The sequence below is a fragment of the Trachemys scripta genome, chromosome 13 (assembly GCF_013100865.1).
Source record: "Trachemys scripta elegans isolate TJP31775 chromosome 13, CAS_Tse_1.0, whole genome shotgun sequence".
Taxonomy (NCBI): domain Eukaryota; kingdom Metazoa; phylum Chordata; order Testudines; family Emydidae; genus Trachemys; species Trachemys scripta.
This window is the reverse complement of record NC_048310.1, coordinates 38,691,648-38,713,132: the sequence shown is the minus strand read 5'-3', so window position 1 is coordinate 38,713,132 and position 21,485 is coordinate 38,691,648. Positions and strand designations below refer to the sequence as shown.

Genomic DNA, 21,485 nt, shown 5'->3' with positions numbered 1-21,485 from the left:
TGGGATCGGCCTTGCCGCAGATCAGTACGCCCTTGTAACGCAGAGCGTAGTGTTATCACTATTGTTTACTATTTGCACTGTGATAGTTCCTAGACGTCCTACCAGGGATCAGGATCCCACACTGTGCTGGGCACAAACACACTGGGAGACCCAACCTCCGCCCCGAAGGGCTTGCAGTTGGCTGTGAGCAGATGGCCCCTTACATCCAGGCAGAACCAACCTGAGTTTCCTTACACGAATCTGATTGCTGGATCGGGACTGCACTGTCTCTCCGGGTTTTAAGCATGGAAAGTTAGGGCTTGTCTAACTAAGTAGGTGATTATTATTCTGCTGTCATGACGATGATCCCAGGAATCCACGCAGACATGGAATGATCCCTTTGCACCTAAGCAAATTGCCTTCTCTCCGTTAAGTGTAAGAATGATTAAAGATGCCACAGCAGATACCCTTAATGACTATAAAAAGAGTAATAAATTCCTCAACTTGGCACACGACGCAGCTAATCTATCCCCTTTTCCTGCTGTTCAAACCGACAAGTCATATAATGCCGTACGACTCCCTAATTAGACTTTAATGGCCTTCAGTTACTCCATTTTGGCACAAGCTCAACAGCTCCCATCCACTGTGGGGGTTTGCTGTTGGATTTATTTTGGGAGTTCAAAGCTGCTGCACAGAGCGAGAAGATCTCACATGTGTCCTTCAGAATGGTGACTGACTCCGTCCAACGGCATCTCCTGCATACCCAGTCGCAAGGAACATAGGAGTAGCCAGCTTGCCTCGGACCCCCAGCCCAGCTCACCAGCATCCCATCTCCAGTGTGGTCGGCACCAGGTGCTGAACAGGAAGATGCAAGAAGCCCCTCAGTAGGCAGATGTGGGAAGATCTGCCTCCCCTGATGGTTTCATCCTAGTGCTTAAAGTGCTTGACTTATGCCCCGAAGCATGAGGTTTTATCTGCCTTCCAGTAGCATTTACTGCTATAGCTCTGGGTTTTGCTCTTCCTTGGTTATTCCCAGATCCTGCCAAGGACAGGGCCTTTTACAGAGTCCTTGTTCCCGTGTGCTCTCTCTCAGCCCCCTGCACCACGCGTGGCATGTGGCTCCCGCAGGAGTTTTGTTCCTGTGATGTTCTCTGCCACCTGTCCACAGCCCTTCACTTTCCCACTCCAAAAAACACCCTGCTTGGTGGGACGTGGGCTGCACATCATGGCAGGGGAATGGCCAGGAATTCCCATGGGGTGGGGACAAGGAGATGAAAAGCTGCTTTCCCCAATCAGTGCCCTCGCCCGACCTGCAGAGCCAGTAGTGTCCTCATCTCTCCAGCCCAGATCCATTTCTTTTTGACCCCCTCCGCTCTTGGAAATGGATGGAAGTTGGATGGGGCAGGCATTTGATGCTTTAAGGCGAACATATCCCAAGCTGTGTTGCTGTGGGCCGTGCATCTGGAGCACTAAACGGCCTGCTGCAATTGATCAGAATTAGGGGAAAGTCATCTCAGACAGGCTTCTTAGGTGTCTGCATCAAGAGAACCCCCAGCTGGATTTCACTGTAGTTGCCCACCTGCTGAAGAATGGGCAGGGAAGAGAAAGTAGTACCTTCTGGTGGCTGATTGTTCTCAGCGGTGTAGTGATATCTGTGATGTGTCACTGAGGACGTACGAGGGACAGAACATTTCCAAAGAAGACAGAGGAATTTACAGACACCCTTTCCATCCAGTTCCCACTTCAAAGGCAGGTGAAATTGTACTAAATATTGGTCCAGCAAGTTACACATATGCATAGCATCGTGTTAACTCTAATCTTGCCTTTGCATCCCATTCTAGAAATGAGAAGAGAAGAAGACTTAAAAAATAAGCTGGGTCTCGCGATGCATCTTGTCTTGTAAGCTGCTGGGGCAGTGAGCATGTTCACTGTGCACCTTGGTCAGAACCTAGCACATCAGCATGTAACAAATCACAATAACTGGACACCTCTTGGCATGTACCATCTCCTGTCTCATACCCTGTCCAACTTGCACGTGGCTGCCTGCCTAGCACCGATGAGCAGAATCAAATAATGAGACTAAGGTGATTGGAAACATCTGTCTGTCTAGGGGTACGTCTATACTTACCTCCGGGTCCGGCGGTAAGCAATCAATCTTCTGGGATCGATCCCGGAAGTGCTCGCCGTCGACGCCGGTACTCCTGCTCCGCGAGAGGAGTACGCGGAGTTGACAGGGGAGCCTGCCTGCCGCCTATGGACCTGCGGTAAGTTCGAACTAAGATAGTTCAACTTCAGCTACGTGAATAACGTAGCTGAAGTTGCGTATCTTAGTTCGAAGTGGGGGGTTAGTGTGGACCAGCCCTTTGTTCTTCAGCTCACGCCCGTTGCCATGGTATCCATGTTTCTATGCACCCTCGAGTTACCTCCTGTCCTACGGAATGCATGTGTGTTTATGTACATTCTTCCCTTCGTTTGTGCAGGAGCAAGGGGTTTAAAGCATTCTCATGATTCAATGTATCAAGCTGCTGTGTGTGAATACAGAGTTACTCAGTTGTATTTAGTTCAGGGAATGCTGTGGGGGGCACTAGCCCAATATTTTTTGTTTGTTTCTTTTCCTCTTATTTTGTCATCTTGTGGTTTTTTTTCCACTATTTAAGCAGACATCTGATATTAGAATTGGCACTTCTGCAAGGCAAACTCACAATCGTGTGCTCCTGGGTGTTCTCTCTTGCAAGCAGAGTGCCAGTAGCTGCTTCCTTTGCCCTTGTATTCCTGTGGGAAGGTTTTTTTGCATGATGTCAGAGGCATCCAGAAAGGTACAGCGGCACCCTAGAGACATAGGAGAATACTGTAGCTTTGCTCAGGAATGTTTCCAGTAATGGGAATGTTAGTGTTCATGTCCCTGCTTTAAGCTGGGCTCAGAACTGAGCCATCAGCCCAGTTAGACAGCACCCAGTGAGTTCCAGGATTCAATTTGCTGTGGAATTGTGCTTCCATTTAATGATAGTGCTTGTAAGCCCGCATGGTTGTCAAGATAACTTTCAAACTGGACTGAATGTGAACTGGTGCAGAGCTGTCTTCCTGAGGCAGCCCGAAACAATGGTTGCTCCATACACCTCGATGCATCATTGACTCAGTTTGACATGTCAAGTCTGTCACTGCTGGTCATTTAAGCCAAAACATCCAGCTGCAGCCCCAAACTGTATCCTGTGCCTTTGCAGGTACCAGAACCCAATCTGCCAAATCCTCCTCCCAAAACTCCTACAGTCTCTTTCATCTGTACAGACGTCTGCAGTACTTTGAAAACTGCAAAGGTAGAGACTGAGACGGGTCAGAAGGGAGCAGGCTCTGAGTCTCTGGCGGTAAGAGCGAGGTTGGTTATTAAGAGTAGAAGAGTGCGTGTTATGAAGTGGATAGAAGCTTTTCAGCTGGGATGTATTCCTGGTAGGGATTTGACTGCCTGCTCTGGGTGCCTTCCTTCACAGTGCATTCAGCCCAGTCCCATTGGCACGTACATGGAGGCTGGTGGGCTCTGTGGTGAGAAGGATTACACTGTGTGCTCCTCCCCCAGGTTTGACCGGTCCTTGGTTTCTCGTTCCTCAAGCCAGCTGAGGATGAGGGCTCAGTGGAGCCACTGTACTCCGCGCCAGAGGCCAGGGTTAGTCTGGCTGTGCTCCACTGGGACACCTGGCTGGCCAATCAAGGCAAAATGAACTAGGCCCTCCCACATGGGAGGAGAATTGTAGCAATCTGGGGTCTGTGTAATGAGAGGGGGAAGGGGAAAAGGAGGCCTTCAGGAAGGTGCAGGTTGGGCTCCCCAGTACTGCCAGTAGCTGCATGGGTCATTGAGGAGACTTGGGGCTGGAAAGAGAGAACAAAACAATCAAGGACCGAGCAGTGTCCATCCAAGGTGAAAAGCATCTGCTGCCGAAATGGTACCCTAGCGATGGACAAGGAGAACCGGGGGGCAGCTCACCTACCGTGGACCAGACCAGTCTGAACAGGAGTGGCCTCTAATGCACACCTGCCACAGTGAGCCTGTCCTTCACATGCCGTAGCTGTCGTGCAAACGCAGTCTGATCCGGATTCAGATCCCCGAGCACCATTGCTCCCCAATAGACCAGCCAGTGTCAGTGTCAGGAAATGGCAAGTACTGTGGCGAGCTGTGCTTGTCTTGAGAGTCTTCTGGCTGAAGCCTGTAAAAATCCATATTCCTAATTTAGTCTCATAGAAACTATTGAGTTATTTTTCTTCAGAAGCTTGCAAATTAGGGAAACAAAAACTGATAAGGACAAATTTGGATGCTTTCCCAAGGAACAGCAACGCACATGAAGCATATGCTTGAGTTTGGGTGTTCAGTGTGGATCGGAGCAATCTCTTGCATGCACTGCACCCCCCTCCATCCCACTCCCATTGCTCTGGAAAGCAAATTGTTTCCTCTCAGGCTTTTCACAACTGTGCAGAAATGAAGGACTGGAGAATGCTTTTAAATAAGGAGTGCAACAGGGTTGGGGTGCTGACGATTGCAGGCTGGGTTAACATGAGCATGCATTGCCATTCCTGGCTTCAAGGATTGACTGCTTCTGACACTGAGCCTGTTGGCCTGGCTCATTCACACCATAGGTGTATTTCCCAGCCCAGACTGGAGGTGGTGGGGCCACACTGTGCAGCACTGCTTGGGTTTGAATTTCAGCTCCTTTTTGCATTGAACAGGTGGGAGTGCTTTCTGCTATATTGCCCCATGCTATGAGACTGACAACTCACAGCCAGTGGAGTTATGATATGCTGACAGATCTTTAATCTGCCAAGAGAGAGAATGAGGCCTGGTGGTACAGAGCAAGGGAATGGGAATTAGGAGACCTGTTCCCTTTATGACCTAGGGCAGGTTATTCCCTGTTTGGTGCCTTGGTTTCCCCTGGACAATGGGGATGATGTTGGTCACCAAGGTTAGTGTTTTATCCCAAGAGTCACAGATTTGTGACCCCGCATGCGACGTCAGCTCCAGCGGACTGGGCGAAAGAGATCACTAAGATCCAACGGCCAAGAAGGCGGTTCTGCAACGCTTTGTGGAAAGCGAAGGACTTGATGAGGCACGAAAGACGTCAAGGCCAGCCACTGCAACCAAAGAAGTTACCAGTTGTGACGATTTTTCGTACCATTGGTGTCTGGCTTCTAAGGTTGAGAGAGTGGGATTGCTCCCATGCAACGGCTCTACCACTCAAAAGCTTTCACGCACAGGTCCTGTGCAAATCATCAAACATCATCACAACATCTGTGATGATCTGCACAGATTTGTCATCATCGGATTCGATGGACTACCAAGAAGAGGAGAGAGAAGAAACAGATTTGTGATTTCTTGTTTTTTTTCTTCACTGTTCACTGCTGTAACAGCTGCTCTCCGCTGGACGCCAGCAAGGGGCTGGGCCTTGCTGGACTCTGAAGAACACCTGCTGCACCCCCTCCTGTAACATACAGGGGGAAGGGAGCACCAGGAAGCATGAGAGCGAGAGAGAACCCAGTAGAGACCGTTTCACAAAGAATCCTGGATAACTCACACTTGGGATTGGATCAGAATTTCCCACAATTGATTCAACCAGGAAGCTTTTCAGAATTTTCTAAGCCAAACCAGCAGCGCAACTTTCCCTTGTTGGATAGATGCTTTGGGTGCCTCTGCTGGTACAGCATGGTGGACTAACCATCTCGCATCAGGAACAGATCCGGTGTCTGTGGGAAGGTGTCCTCTGCTCATAACCATACACATTGGCTTGCTTATGTCCATCAGACACCTCTGAGATCCCAGAGATCCAGCCTGAGGCAAGCCATGGTCTAGGATCCCAGGGGGCAGAGTCAGAGGTGCTGATGTGTTGATGAGAGCATGGAGGGTGAGTTTTGCCTGGCTGACCGGGAATTCCTGCTGCTTCCAACACCATATTATCCAAGCCTCTAGTGTTCTGGTGGGGGAAAGTAATAAATGTTTTCACCCTCTCTATTAAGCCCATGCTAGTCTAGAGGTCTAGTGGGGAGTTCTTGTTGCGGTGGCAATAGTGCATCACAAGAAGTGTAACAGGATGGCTGGCAATTCATAGAATATCAGGGTTGGAAGGGACCTCAGGAGGTCATCTAGTTCAACCCCCTGCTCAAAGCAGGACCAATCCCCAGACAGATTTTTGCCCCAGATCCCTAAATGGCCCCCCTCAAGGACTGAACTCACAACCCTGGGTTTAGCAGACCAATGCTCCAACCACTGAGCTATCCCTCCCCTCGTGTATCTGGGCTAAGCTCTCCTGCTCCATTGTAGGTGCACCTAGTTGAGCCAATTAAGAGGGCAAGGCAGCACCTGGGGGATTATAAAAAGGGTAGGCAGGAGATGAGAGCTGCCAGAGAGACAAGACAGCTCCTGGGAGAAGGCTGAAGGCAGGGGAACAGCAAGAGGAGTTAGCTGGCTGATGTCCTCAAGCCAGAGAGCCAGGACCAGAGAAGCAACAGAAGTAGATGCTGGTTGGCTCTGAGCTGGAGAGGCCCAGAGAGGGCTGAAGGAAGGGGGAGCAGCAGAGGAGCTGACCAGCTGATGTCTCCTTGCTGGAGAGCTGGCCCAGAATAACCGTGAGAGGGCTGGGGGTGGAGGGATGCTTCCCTGGTAAAGCTGCTCTCCCAGGGGAGAGGCTGCGGGAGTTCCTGCAAGGTCGAGTGGGGTTGCACCCTAAAAGGAAGGGCTGGGGTGGAAGAGGATGCATAAGGAGCCTATCTGTGATGGAAGACCCTGGAGTATGGTGAGAACAAGGACTGCTTGCACTGGGGTGATATAGATTATACTTCGGGACTATCTGCACTATGTATTTATTGTTAATAAACTATGTTGATCTGCTTCCATGGACTTACTGGGGTCTCAAAAGGAAACTGAAGTGAGGGGCCACTTGCAGGGCTGCCATGAGGCCACAAGGGGGCACCCAGGAGGAGATCACTGGTTTACAGGGAGCTGGCCAGCTGCTCCTTCCTAGTATTGTTATATATGGAGCTATACCTATCTCATAGAACTGGAAGGGACCCTGAAAGGTCATTGAGTCCAGCCCCCTGCCTTCACTAGCAAGACCAAGTACGGATTTTGCCCCAGATCCCTAAATGCCCCCCTCAAGGATTGAACTCATAACCCTGGGTTTAGCAGGCCAATGCTCAAACCACTGAGCTATCCCTTCCCCCATGCTTCCCCTTTGTTGTACTTACGTGACCAGCAGAGGTGGCTATGGCTGATATGATTCAGGCCACTGTGAGTGCCACTGCTGTGGAAGCCTCAAAGGGCATCCCAGTCTCCATGTTTTTCTTTCCCCCCTGCTCCTCACAAATCAACAGACCCTGCTTTTTCATTTACCCTCATGTATTAGAAGGGGACTCTTAAGCTCTGTGTCTGCCCCAGGTTGTGTATGGGTCTCCTAATACCATTAGCCCCTTAAAGCAGGGTAAGGAGCCAAGCTGAGCCCGCCCCTCCCCTCCTTGATGTTTGCTGTGCATTGTGAGCTTGCAGGGCAGAAGCTCTTTTCACCTCAAAGAGCTTCTGCCCATGGGATGAGAGGCTCCAGGAAATGTGGCTTGTTGGCTGGAGTGTCTCTGACGCATGGGGTTGATCTGAGCAAAGGAAACAGTTCTCCTTAGCTGGGGCCACCTGTTTCACACACAGCATTTCTCATCTCTGTTTTGATTTGAGGTGGTAATTGTGACGGGTTGGATCACAGAAACCCTCTTGGGAGCTGCCACTCGATGTGCCAAGACTACTTCTACCCCTGCTTTTCCTGCCAGCTCAGGACTCCAGTACCCTGCCTTGCTGAGCCAGACACACCCGTCTACTCCAACACAGACCAGGGTCTGAATTACTTGCCCCAAAGCTGCAGGTTTACCTGAAAGCAGCTAACAGAAGTGTTCCTGCCTTTAACACTCAGATGCCCAACTCCCAATGGGGTCTAAACCCAAATAAATCCGTTTTACCCTGTATAAAGCTTATACAGGGTAAACTCATAAATTGTTCGCCCTCTATAACACTGATAGAGAGATATGCACAGTTGTTTGCTCCCCCAGGTATTAATACATACTCTGAGTTAATAAGTAAAAAGTGATTTTATTAAATACAGAAAGTGGGATTTAAGTGGTTCCAAGTAGTAACAGACAGAACAAAGTAAGCCACCACGCAAAATAAAATAAAACGGGCAAATCAATGTCTAATCAAACTGAATACAGATAATCTCACCCTCAGAGATGCTTCAGTAAGTTTTTTCCTCAGACTGGACACCTTTCAGGTCTGGGCACAATTCTTTCCCCTGGTACAGCTCTTGTTCCAGCTCAGGTGGTAGCTTGGGGATTCTTCATGATGGCTCCTCTCCCCTTTCATCTGTTCCATCCTTTATATATCTTTTGCATAAGGCAGGAATCCTTTGTCCCTCTCTGGGTTCCCACCCCTCCTTCTCAATGGAAAGACACCAGGTTAAAGATGGATTCTAGTTCAGGTGACAGGTTTCAGAGTAGCAGCCGAGTTAGTCTGTATCCGCAAAAAGAACAGAAGTACTTGTGGCACCTTAGAGACTAACAAATTTATTAGAGCATAAGCTTTCGTGGGCTACAGCTCACTTCTTCGGATGCATATAGAACATATAGTTCAGGTGACGTGATCACATGTGCAAGACTTAATTGCCTACTTGCCAGCACACAAGTAAGTATACAGGAAGACTTACAGGTAAAACAGAGCCATTTGCAGTCAATTGTCCTGGTTAATGGGAGTAATCAAGATTCCAAACCATCATTAATGGCCCAGACTTTGCATAATTACAATAGGCCCTCAGAGTTATATTTCATATTTCTAGTTTCAGATACAAGAGTGGTACATTTATACAAATAGGATGATCACACTCAGTAGATTATAAGCTGTGTAATGATACCTTACAAGAGACCTTTTGCATGAAGTATATTCCAGTTACATTATATTCACGCATTAGCATATTTTTATAAAACCATATAGACTTGCGACGTCACAGTAATGACGTCTTCTCCCAGTAAATAATGAGTGTCTGTTTCGTCGTCTCTGTCAGGGTGAAGAGGTCAAGTGGCATGAGCTGCCTCCTGGGAAAGATTGGCTCCAAAAAGCAGAAGATGAGCACGCTGGAGAAATCCAAACTGGACTGGGAGAACTTCAAGGAGGAGGAGGGGATCGGGGAAGATCTGGCCATCTTCAACCGAGGGAAAGAAGGGTAAGACAGGGCTTTATTTAGTAGCAGTTGGGGTCTGCCAAGCACCCAGGAAACCTGTCACTTCCTGCAGAAAAGTAACCGAACCCCAAAGCACTAGGCAGCTGTTGAGAGCTCACCAGATGATCTCTCTCTAAGGGTCCTAGGAATAGACTGTTGAAGGATGTCTGGCTATCCTGAGCGCTCCCACAGTCCTCTAAGCCGTCAGCAGGATTTTCAGGCCCACCCTTATGGATTCTGGCTGGCATGGCTCCTGATAGGGTGGAAATGCAGCTTGACCAGGTTCTTTGAGTAGCCAGTCCAGCAATCTACTGACGAAAGATGGTGGCCCCCTTTACTGCTTGCTCTAAAATATTCCACTTTCATAGGCACATTTTTTTCCTTCTTAACATCACCCAGGGGCACCATACAGCCTCCTCAGGCTTTCCTCCTCTTCAGTACAGATACATACAAATGCAGAACAGCTGTCAGAGCGTATTGCTGTTTATGACAGCGTTGTGTATTGATTGTGTGTGTCTAGCAGTGCTCACTCCAATGCAGTTAACGGAGGCGTCATAATAGTAAGTAGCAGTGCTGTAGATAAAACAGTTCATAACACGCGCCGTGGGTAAGGGAAATAAGATCAGACATAGCTTCCCCCCCCCCCAAATGCTTCTCTAGTCTATGGGAAAATCTCCCCAGCTTAGTGGACTGCTCATAAAATGTAACCCTATGCTAAGCTGTTCTTACGCTTTGCCTGCAGGAGACCTCGCAGCCTCAGTGCTCCACAAATCTGATTTTCTGTTTCAAATGGATATTTTATTACCCTTGTCTTTTCTCTTTGCTGCCTGGCCTCTAATGTACCATTCATCCTATTAGATCTGCCCTGTTGGCCTCTCCAGCATAGACAGGTGGGTGCCAATAGAGCAGGATGGGGGTGGGTGGGTGGCACTCCATCAAGCCAGAATAAGTCAAAGGAGCTGCATTGATTTACACCAGCTGTGGATCTGGCCCTCCAGGTTAAGATGCTTATTTATCAGGCTTTGGTGATGTTAGACCAGGATGGGGAAGGGGCTTTTGTGCAAGACCTGATGAGTCACCTCAATGCAGCGAACTCCGTTAGTGCTCAGAGCTGGACTTCTTCTCTGGGGAAAAGCCCCTCTGAGGAAGGCTTACAGTTCAGATGGCATATGTCAGCATCACCAGGAGTGACAGATGTCTGCAAGCAAGTCTGTGCCAGATCCCTCTGCTCTCTGATGGGCTCCGCTCCCCAGAATGGGTAGACAACAAGCAGTGCCAGCGTCCCTTAGCTTGGCTTTGCAGGGTCTTGCCTTCAAGAGGATATAGATGGAAGTTGAATCTCCATGCCCATCAGCCTTTGAGCTCTCTGTAGCTGCCTCTAGTAGTGCCAGTGTCCATGCGGTGGACACTTTTTTACCAGGAGCTGGACTAACAACCCACCTGAGAATTCATTTCACATGGACAACTGAGCAGCCATCAGGACTTTAGGCTGCTATTGATCTGGCTGTATTCAAACCAATGGCATAAAATGAAAGGCTCTGCAACCTTCTATCAACCCTTAGACATTCTTCTTACCCAGAAATGCATCCTTGGTGTATGTGGGAGTAGCTCAGCTCCATTGACTGCAGTGACGCTGCACCTGCTTACATCCAGGCTGACCAGGGCCCCTGCAGTTTCAGTATCATTGCATTAAATATACTAGTTTAGCAGCATGGGGACAAAGAATCTTATGGGAAATCATGAAGATCCTTCAGCCTCTTTAATTGCTTGGTTCTAGCCTTGCTTATTAACTGCCCAAGCAGATCTCAGGTCCACTGAGCTATCAGCAGGTGGCTTTGTCATTACACAGAAGAGAAACATGGTGCCATGAAAACACGGGACTCTTCTTTAAAAAAAATCGATACTAGTCAAATGCGTAACATCAGGGGGTCGCCAGACAACCGGCTCACCTTTAATCACATTCACCTCCAAGGCAGAAAGGCAGGGAGTCCAAGCATATAAGTGAGCCAAAGCTACTAGTAAATGATGGAGGGGTAAGGTGGTGAAACTGCAGCTGTTAGCCTGGCACCATGAGATCACGCAAACACCATTTTCATTGGCTGCTTTTGTGACCCGGCCATTTTCTATGAGCCAATTTTTCTTTTACTATCCTCTCCATCCCCTCAGATATTTGTCAAGTGGCCTTTGTCCACAATTCAGTGGGTAGTAATTGACATGTCTCATTATAAAAATCCGAACAAGAACAATTAGGATAAGGAATGGTGCCTGTACCTGGTGCCTGCCTGGCGCTGATGAACCATGCTTCACGTGTCTTTTACAAATCTTTCTGCTGCCATTTGTCGCATGGGCAGGCTCTGTAGATCTCGCTGTGAAACTGAAGATGGTTAGGAAAGCAGCCAGTCACCCATGGCAAGCCAAGGCTCAGATTGTTAAGCATCTGACAAACCCGAGACGCTATAGAAATAGTAATCGTATGTCTTATGGCCAGGGGGAAGAAATTCTTCCTTTAGAAAAAACAGCGACTTGTCAAAGTCGCTATTCACATCTCAGGGCAGCACCTTGGTCCTTCGCTTGCTTTCTCAAGATGTTAGAAGTTGCTCCATCAGCACTCATGTTCTGGCTGAGGCTAGGTCTACACTATGGGCGGCGGGGGGGGTCGACCTAAGATACGCAACTTCAGCTACGCAAATAGCGTAGCTGAAGTTGTGTATTTTAGGTCGACTTACTTGGCTGTGGGGACGGCGGCGAATTGACCGCTGCTGCTCCCCTGCCAACTCCACTGCCGCCTCTCACTGCGGTGGAGTTCCGGAATCAACGGCAGAGCGATCAGGGATCGATTTTATCACGTCTACTCTAGACGCGATAAATCGATCCCTGATAGAGCAATCACTACCCACCAATCCGGCTGGTAGTGAAGATGTGCCCTTTCATAACACAGTTTGTTCTGCCCTCCGCAGCATGGGCTGCTGTAATCCCAAAGCTAAAGGGGACAAATGGTACCCTCTGGCTACAACTAACTTGCCCTTGTCTCTTTCCTCCCCTCGTCATCAATTTTCAATCCATGGGTTTATTTTTTTATCAGCAATGGAATCTGGGTTTGTGTGCAACCCAAATTCTGTCAGATCCTGTGGGCCTGTCCTGCTTTTGAAAAGGAGACATTGAGACGGAGTGGGGGAGGAGACATCTCTTTTGCTGTAAATCTGTCGCTCTATCATATTTTAGAAACTTGAACGTGTGGCACAGCTTCTTAACTGTGCCATGTTATGTAGGGCAACTCCAGCGGGGGATCTGCACTAAATCTCTTCTCCTCTCCATGTCCCAGTCAAAACTGGGGCTGTCACACTGTGTGATTGCAAATGACTGGCAGGGGACCCAAAGTGCCAGTAAAAATCCTCCCAAAGGGAACTATCAGCTCTCCTCATTAGCAGAGACTTCTTTTACAGCAAATGTACCTTCATCTGAGATAGCTCATAGTTACCCCACTTCCATTATTGCAGGTTATTTATAGCTAATAATGAATTGGGCAATGTAGGTTATTTTTTTTTTAAAAACAACCCTTCCCTAGAATGAGTAATTCTGTGTCATTGTGAGTTTCCAGCGCTATATCTCATTGTATTCCTGCTCTGAGGTCTTTGCCCAACTTGCACTGTGGCAGGCTGGGAGCTGTTAGTTCCTGTAGTTTCTTGTTTTGCATGCATATGCTCCAAAAAGCAGCTGTGGACAAATGGGTGTGTGGGGTTCCGTGTTCATCTTTCAGAGACTCCAGATCAGACGTGTTCTGTTTACAGGCAACGTGTTGGCTTTTTTTTTTCCCCCCTCGCTGCCAGCCATGCAAACTTAGTCCGGAATCAGAGTCAGGCTGGGCTGACAGTTCCCAAAGGGTTCTCAGGCCCACTGCTGCGCTGAGTGACCGATGCACAGTCCCATAGCTTTCATTAGGTGTCTACGGGTGCGACTGTTTGGACTATTCTAATCAATCCTGCTGCTGCACAAGAAGGAATAGGATAATATATGGGGAAAAGAGTCCAGGAGAGCTGGCCGTTTTTTAAAGAAGCCTTATTGAGGGCGCAGGAACAAACCATCCCGGTGTGCAGAAAGAATAGCAAATATGGTAGGCGACCAGCTTGGCTTAACAGTGAAATCTTTGGTGAGCTTAAACACAAAAAGGAAGCGTACAAGATGTGGAAAATTGGACAGATGACTAGGGAGGAGTATAAAAATATTGCTCGAACATGCAGGGGTGTAATCAGGAAGACCAAAACACATCTGGAGTTGCAGCTAGCAAGGGATGTGAAGGGAAACAAGAAGGGTTTCTACAGGTATGTTAGCAACAAGAAAAAGGTCAGGGAAAGTGTGGAACCCTTACTGAATGGGGGAGGCAACCTAGTGACAGATGATGTGGAAAAAGCTGAAGTAGTCAATGCTTTTTTTGCCTCCATCTTCACAGACAAGGTCAGCTCCCAGACTGCTGCACTGGGCAACACAATATGGGAAGGAGTTGAGCAGCCCTCAGTGGTGAAAGAACAGGTTACGGACTATTTAGAAAAGCTGGACGTGCACAACTCCATAGGTCAAGATCTAATGCATGAGTGAGGGTGCTGAGGGAATTGGCTGATGTGATTGCAGAGCCATTGGACATTATCTTCGTAAACTCGTGGCGATCGGGGGAGGTCCCGGATGATTGAAAAAGTCAAATATAGTGTCCATCTTTTAAAAAGGGAAGAAGGAGAACCCGGGAAACTACAGACTGGTCAGCCTCACATCAGTCCCTAGAAAAATCATGGTGCAGGTCCTCAAGGAAACCATTTTGAAGCACTTGGAGAAGAGGAAGGTGATCAGGAGCAGTCAACATGGATTCACCAAGGGCGACCTACCTGATTCACTTCTATGATGAGATAACTGGCTCTGTGGATATGTGGAAAACAGTGGACATGATATATCTTGACTTTAGCAAAGTTTTTGATTTGGTCTCCCACAGTATTCTTGCCAGCAAGTTAAAAAAGTATGGATTGGATGAATGGACTATAAGGTGGATAGAAAGCTGGCTAGATCGTCGGGCTCAACAGGTAGTGATCAATGGCTCAATGTCTAGTTGGCAGCTGGTATCAAGCAGAGTACCCCAGGGTCATTCCTGGGGCCGGTTTTGTTCAACATCTTTATTAATGATCTGGATGATGGGATGAATTGCACCCTCAGCAAGTTTGCAGATGACACTAAGCTGGGAGGAGTGGTAGATATGCTGGAGGGTAGGGATAGGGTCCAGAGTGACCTGGACAAATTAGAGGATTGGGCCAAAAGAAATCTGATGAGGTTCAACAAGGACAAGTGCAGAGTCCTCCACTTCGGAAGGAAGAATCCCATGCACCGCTACAGCCTGGGGACCGACTGGCTAAGCAGCAGTTCTGCAGAAAAGGACCTGGGGATTACAGTGGACGAGAAGCTGGATATGAGTCGGCAGTGTGCCCCTTGTTGCCGAGAAGGCTAACGGCATATTGGGCTGCATTAGTAGGAGCACTGCCAGCAGATTGAGGGAAGTGATTATTCCCCTCTATTCGGCACTGGTGAGGCCACATCTGGAGTATTGCGTCCAGTTTTGGGCCCCTCACTACAGAAAGGATGTGGACAAATTGGAGAGAGTCCAGTAGAGGGCAACAAAAATGATCAGGGGGCTGGAACACATGACTTACGAGGAGAGGCTGAGGGAACTGGGGTTATTTAGACTGCAGAAGAGAAGAGTGAAGGGGGATTTGATAACAGCCTTCAACTACCTGAAGGGGGGTTCCAAAGAGGATGGAGCTCGGCTGTTCTCAGTGGTGGCAGATGACAGAACAAGGAACAATGGTCTCAAGTTGCAGTGGGGGAGGTCTAGGTTGGATATTAGGAAAAACTATTTCACTAGGAGGGTGGTGAAGCATGGGAATTTGTTACCTAGGAAGGTGGTGGAATCTCCATCCTCAGAGGTTTTTAAGGCCCAGCTTGACAAAGCTTGGCTGGGATGATTTAGTTGGTGTTGGTCCTGCTTTGAGGAGGAGGTTGGACTAGATACCTTGTGAGGTCTCTTCCAACCCTAATCTATGATTCTATTATTCCAGCTCCGGGAACATCTACTCTGCAAACTCTCACCCCACCCAAACTGACTCGGGCTCATGCTGCTGGGCTAAAAATCACTGTGTCACCGTTCCTGCTCGGTCTCTGAGACCCCCCTCCCCTTGCCAGGTGTCAGAACCCAGGCCCCGGTCTGTGCAGGAACATCTACACGGCTGTTTTTAACCCAGTAGCATGAGCCTGGCATACTGGAGTCAGTTGACCCAGGCTCTGAGACTTGCTGACCCTCTTTAGCTACCTTGACTCTTGTGTAGGGCACTGGAGCGGGAGACCTCGGTTCAGTGCCTAGTTCCACCACCGCCTCTCTGTGACCTGGGGCAAGGCTACCTGGGCCTCCCTAGCTGTGAATGGGGCTAGCGCTGCCCTGCCTCCCATCCGTTACTGGCTCAGAGATGCTCAGATACGCCAGGCTGGATCCACAGCTAGGCTTACAACTAAGCAGGCCAGCCAAGAAAGCCAGGGAGAAAGGCAGCAGGGTTCACACCGTTCATTTCCCACACACGTTAGAGGAGGGGGAAGGAGATGCAGATGAGAGCGAGGAGCCTGGTGGAGAACGCATATCTGGACAACCCCAGCCGATGCCTCTCGTTGAGCTGCCAAGCCAGGCCAACCAAGTGCTTCATTATGGACTGGCACGTTCCCCCGGGGGGGGTTGCACATCACAGGAAATGGAGCTGGCTGGGTACATGACCAGGAACCAGGATGCTCTGAGTGTGAATCCCCACTCTTGCAGGACCTTGCTCTGTATCCATTACCCTATGGCAGCAAGGGGTAACCTGAACCCCACCTCACAGGGAGGTTGGGAGGGGTAGTTAGTTCATGTCTAAGCCGGAAGACCGCACTGCCACCAGTATTTCCAGGCACGGGGGCCTCATGTTAGGCACCTGGATAGAGCTGATTTTCCAGAGGTGGTTTAGGGGAGGTGAAGCCCACTGAGCTGCCTCTGCAAATGTGGCCCTTGTCCAGGTGTCTCAGTGCAGACGCCAACATGCCATGCTGACCCCCAGGCGTGCCCGTGTTGGGGTGTGGACACCAGTGAGGGTGATTGGTCTAGAAGTGCCTCTAGTATCTGTCCACACCCAGGTAACTCTTGGCCCCCATGAACCTCCCTCACAAGCTATGGCTGGCCCGCTCAGTGACTGGCACTGCTGTTCAGCTCTCAGGTGAGAAGGTGCACGCCAGAGCCACGGGCAGCAGTCAGGGGAGAGTCTGACAAGCTCCTAGAATTGCATTGGGCCTGCCCCCCCGCCTTGGCTCGCTCAGCTCTGTGCCATGTCATCTGGCTAACCCCACGGCTGGTACCGTTCCCACCCCAGGGCCAGCCTGACTCAGCAGAAGTTCTCGCAGCCATTGCAGCACCATTCTTCCTGCCTACTGGAGTGTTCGCAGGCACTTGATCCACAAGGGCCTCTGACCTCTCTCTTTAGCTGTGGAGAGCCCAGCCCAGGAGTAGTTAAGCTCTGTCAGGGCAAAATGGCTCACTCTCAGGTGCCCCTGGTTTTTCTTTTGCTCTGAGCCCTCCCAGCTTCGCCCCGCAGAATTGTTTGCTGGATTGGAGGGTCATTCTCTCGGAAGTGAAGGGCTAGTGCCATTGGCATAGGGTGGAGACAGTGCCCGGGGGCTCTTTTGCAAGTTTTCCCACACTCCATTGCTGTGCACCCCTGTTCATAGTCTGCAGCACCCAGTGTGGGTGCCTACCCCCACCCAGCAAGCTGTGCCATGCGCCTCACCCCTGACTCTCAGCCCCCACCCTCTGCTAGGCCAGGATCAGGCGTTGGCTAAGCAGACACTGCGAGGAGGATCAAGCTGAGTGGCAGCTTGTGACTGGTGAGAAACAGGAACTTGTACGAAGCAACCCAACTGCTGGGCACTTGTGAACTGAAGCGGGCTCTGCGTGCAGGTCCCCCCAGGAGAGAGGCCAGGACTAGCACGCTGGACCGCTACCCCTCGGTAGCATTCACCCAGAGCTGACCCGCGTCTGTCATCATGAGATGGCGCAGGGTAGAACCATGTAGGACAGCCCCGGGTGCAGCACAGCACTTCTGTCTTTGGGGCAGGGCTGGAAGGGGCAAAGACGCATCCCAGTGTGCAGGCTTGGTGGCAGGCCAGATAGCACTGCATTTGGAGAAGCTGCTCACCAAACCTTCTGAGTAGGAAGGTCTGATGCTGGCCAGTCACTGGAAGAGGGGAGAGAAATCTTTTATCGCAGCTTGAGTGCTTGTGAAAGGGGGGTGCCAGCCAAGTATCCCTGCAGTCTGAAAGCAGTCACAGCCGGGGCAGTGGCAGAGCGAGCTTCCCACCCCCAGCCCTCTGCCGATGTGCCACCTCTTGTCCTGGAGGGACCATCCTAGAGGCAAGTGAATGGCTTAGCCTCTGTAGCCCATTCAGTCCCTGCCTTCACTGTCACCCAGGATGCCAGCTGTGCCACTTTGCTTGCTGGCCAGATGCTCTGGGAAGAGGACTGACAGAGCCAGCTCAGCCAGCCAATAGCTTCTAAACCAGGTGGAGGCTTGGGATATTTATCCCCTCACTGCCGTGTGGCTGGCTCAGCTGCAGCCTTCACCACTGCTTTGGAGCTGGACTTTCTGCAGGTGGTTAGCACTCTATGCCCACTGTGTGTGCCAGGCATATCTGGGGTGGCAATGAGAGAGAACCTAAGCAAATCCACTCCTCTGTGGCCTGGGGCTTGGGCATGTCTTGGCATCCCTATACTGAGTGCAGTGACCTTGTGCTGAGCGCTGAACATGTTCCATGGTGGAACAAAAGGCAAATGAGCGTGATGAGTCAATTACAGCTCCCGCTTCGCTCCGGCGATAGGTTAATGAGTAGGGCAGCCCCCAGGCTAGCTGTAGTACGGTTTGTGGCAGAGTGTATTATAATACAGCTGCAGCTTATTAACAAATGGCAAAGTGCTTTGTAGACATTGTCTCTGCCCGGCAGTGTTCTCAGGCACTTCTGTGAGAGCTTCAGGAGATGGGGAAATAATCTGGAGGGCGGGGCGGGGCGTGGATAGGGCACTAGGTTGGTAGACTGGGGTCCGTTACCTGCTCAGCCACAGATTGCCTGGGCAACCTTGGGCAAGTCACTTAGTCTGGCTGTGCTTGAGTTCCCCCTCTGTACAATGCGGAGAACAGGCCTGCCCTGCCTCCCGGGGGGGGGTGAGGAGAGAATGCGAAGTGCTCAGTAATGGAGGCTGGATAAAGACATAGACAGGAGGGTTTGTCGTGTAGCGTACACTGCTCGCCCCCAGCTGCTCGCTTTCGCCACTTGGGGACATGTGGGAGTTGCTCTGGGATGCTCCCAGGATGTTTCAGTCAAGGCAGCGTTCCACGCTACAGGCTCCAGGCCAAGCATCCCTCCAGGGCAAGTCTGTGCTGACCCTGCTTCTCTTGGACTCCCTCTCCCCTGCAGGTATGTCGACAGGAAAGCATTTCTGGAGCGTGTCGATCACAGGCAGTTTGAAATCGAGCGTGACATCAGACTGAGCAAGACCAAGCCGTGAGACTGGCACGAGGGCATCCCGCTCCTCCCTGCATGTCCAAGAACCGGCCAGTGGCTGGCAGCTGCTGAAAACAAGACGCAGAAACAGTTTTTCTCTCCAAGACTCAACCTGTACGTCCTGCGGGGTTTTTCCTTTTACTGTAAAGGCAGGGAGGGGGTTTGTCAGCAGGTGAGGGCACTTTGGGGGTAGTATTGCCTAGCCGATGGCAGTAGCATATCTCTCTACTGGCATGATCCCAATGGGCAGTGTCCCTCTCCCAGCCCCTTATGCTGCTGGCAGTGAGAGGAATCAGATGGAGCAGGCATGGGCTGCCGGAGCTGCCCACTTCCTGCCTAAAGATAAGGCCTTGCCCTGCCTGTGGGTGGTCTCAGGGCACCAGCGCCCGGCAGCCTGGGAAAGCGGACGAGGGGATCAAGGTTCACCCCACGCGCTGAGCACAAACTGGACTCCTGCTGACGTCCCAGCAGTTTTGCTGACAAAGCCTCTTTTTGAGGGTGCTCCGGGCTGTGGAATTCGGACTGTAGCCCTTCGCTCCACTCTTCCTGTGGACCCAGCTGGGTCCCAGCCCCTCCGTGCTGGGCCTTCCCCCACACGACTGACTCGTCTGGGTGTTTTTGTGATTTTATTTTTTTTATACAAGAAAACCTCCCTCTGTCTGGTTTCCATTCAGTCTCCCCAGGAAGGTGAGAGCAACAGCAGGCGGCAGGTGGGGGAGGGCTCACATCCAGCCGGTCATACTAATAAAGGAGTCAATCCCTGCACTCTCGTGTGCTTGGTGTGTCTCATCATTTCTGCCCCAGGCTGGGCACTCCATACGCTTAGGGAGATGCAGTCTCTGCCCCAAGCAGCTTACAGTAGAAGCAGACAAGGCAGACACCATTTCAGAGGTGCGGAGCTGGTGAAAGGTGCAACAAAGAGTCTGGGGCAGAACCGGAAAGTGAACCCAGTTCTGCTGGGTCCCGCTGCAGTGCCTCCACTGTAAGATCAGCAGGATGCTGTCTGCACATATGGGACTCTAATATTGAGGGGAAGGATGGCTCAGCGGTTACAGTGCTAACCTAGGGTTCAGGGGACCTGGGTTCAGTTCTCTGCTCTGCTACAGCCTTCCTGTGTGCCTTGGAGTAAGTCACTGAGGATATGTCTACACTGCACTGTAAACCCAGGTCATGGGACCCGGGTTTCTGGACTCAGTGTTTCCAAGTCTGAGCATGAGCATCCACACTGCACTGTAAACCCGGGTCTCACAGCTGTGCTAACATGTCTGCACTGCGCAGACCTTCTGACTCAGGTGTGTGGCTTGAGCTGCATCCACACTGCAAAATGACAGGGCTTGGACCTGAGTCACAGCAGGATGTGGGCTCAGACCCACCCCCCTAGTGCTGGTCCTGCTTGCTGACCCCCGTCAGATGGATTTGTGTGTGGTTGGAAGGTGCGGCTTGTGCTTAAACCCATGACAGAGCCCTGTGTAGACATACCCTTAGTCTCTCTGTGCCTTGGTTTCCCATCCGAAGAACAGCGATGACAGTATCGCTCTACCTCACAGGGAGGTGTGAGGTGCTCGGCTACTGTGTAAGGGGTCCAGCTAAGTACCACAGCTAGATTTCTAGGCTCTCTTTCCTGTTGCATACAAGTCCTATACAGACGACATTGTCTTATGGCATAATCATTTGATCCGCAGTCATTATGAATGGCTCACATAGCTCGCTCCTGGCTTTATGCCCCTCGGTAATGCAGCCGCCCTGGGTTTGTGCCGACAAAGACTCTCTAGCATCCTGCACCATTCTGGTGCTTACACCATACAATTGTTCTGTAAATGGGCTGGAGAGTTTGGGGTGCTATTTTCACACCCCTTCCTTGTAACTCAAGCTTCTTGATGCCCTGAGTTTAATTGCTCGGGTGCCAGGAGAGGAAGGACAATGTAATGAATCAAGTTCTACAAATGATCTCTAAATCATAGCTCCTCGGGCTATAAAAACTGATCCTGCGAGGGGCCAGTGCCCTGGTCTGCCAGCGGTGGAGGCAAAAGCATTTGGCCGTTGCAAAGGGGCAGAGAGTCTGAGTTCCTCTCCAATGGTAGAAAGCATTCACTCATTTGGAGAGCTGATCACTGTGAGACCAGTGTGTCCCTGCTGCAGAGTGGGATGCGCTTCAGCCCTGATGTGTTTGGGAGGGAAAATTGGAAAAGCAGCAAATATTTCTGACCGATTATCCTGCTCCACTCCCCTCATTGGAAGTCAAACCAGTAGCTCTTTGAAGGGGAGTACAGCTGGATCAAGAAGTAGAGCTCAGGAGAAGCCATCAAAGGAGTGTAACAAATGCATTGTGTCCCATGGTCCTTTCAGAGGCCGTGCATACAGAGGGAGGGGGTTTCAAAAGCACTCTGTGTTGGCCTAACTCTCCTCCCACAGGAGTCAGTGGGAGCAAGGCTCTGCTAGTGCTGCGTGCTTTCCCAGACCCCGCCACCGGGAATGCAGGTCTGGGTGGCGTGTGGTGAGCAGGGAGCCATAGGCAGGGCAAGTCATCCTAGATGAGAGCCAGTAACACCTTGATGCCACATCACGCTGCCCTGCCCCCGGATATCCCACCCGCCAGCTGCTACCGAAAAACCGCATGGATGGCAATGCTGTGTAGAGTTGTCAGACTTGTTCTTGGGATTATTTTTTGTGTCCTGC

The 21,485-nt window shown here is 50.5% G+C and overlaps 1 protein-coding gene across 1 annotated transcript in view; it reads left to right on the top strand.

The window, feature by feature from the left end:
- The window catches only part of CFDP1 (craniofacial development protein 1), a 73,874-nt gene extending 54,300 nt beyond the window's left edge, over positions 1 to 19,574 (top strand). The window contains exons 2-3 of the mRNA XM_034788215.1: positions 9,051 to 9,209; positions 18,723 to 19,574. Of these exons, the coding sequence (XP_034644106.1) occupies positions 9,051 to 9,209; positions 18,723 to 18,813 (250 nt within the window). The 3' untranslated portion in view covers positions 18,814 to 19,574. The remainder of the gene's footprint in view (positions 1 to 9,050; positions 9,210 to 18,722) is intronic.
- The last annotated feature ends 1,911 nt before the right edge of the window (positions 19,575 to 21,485 follow it).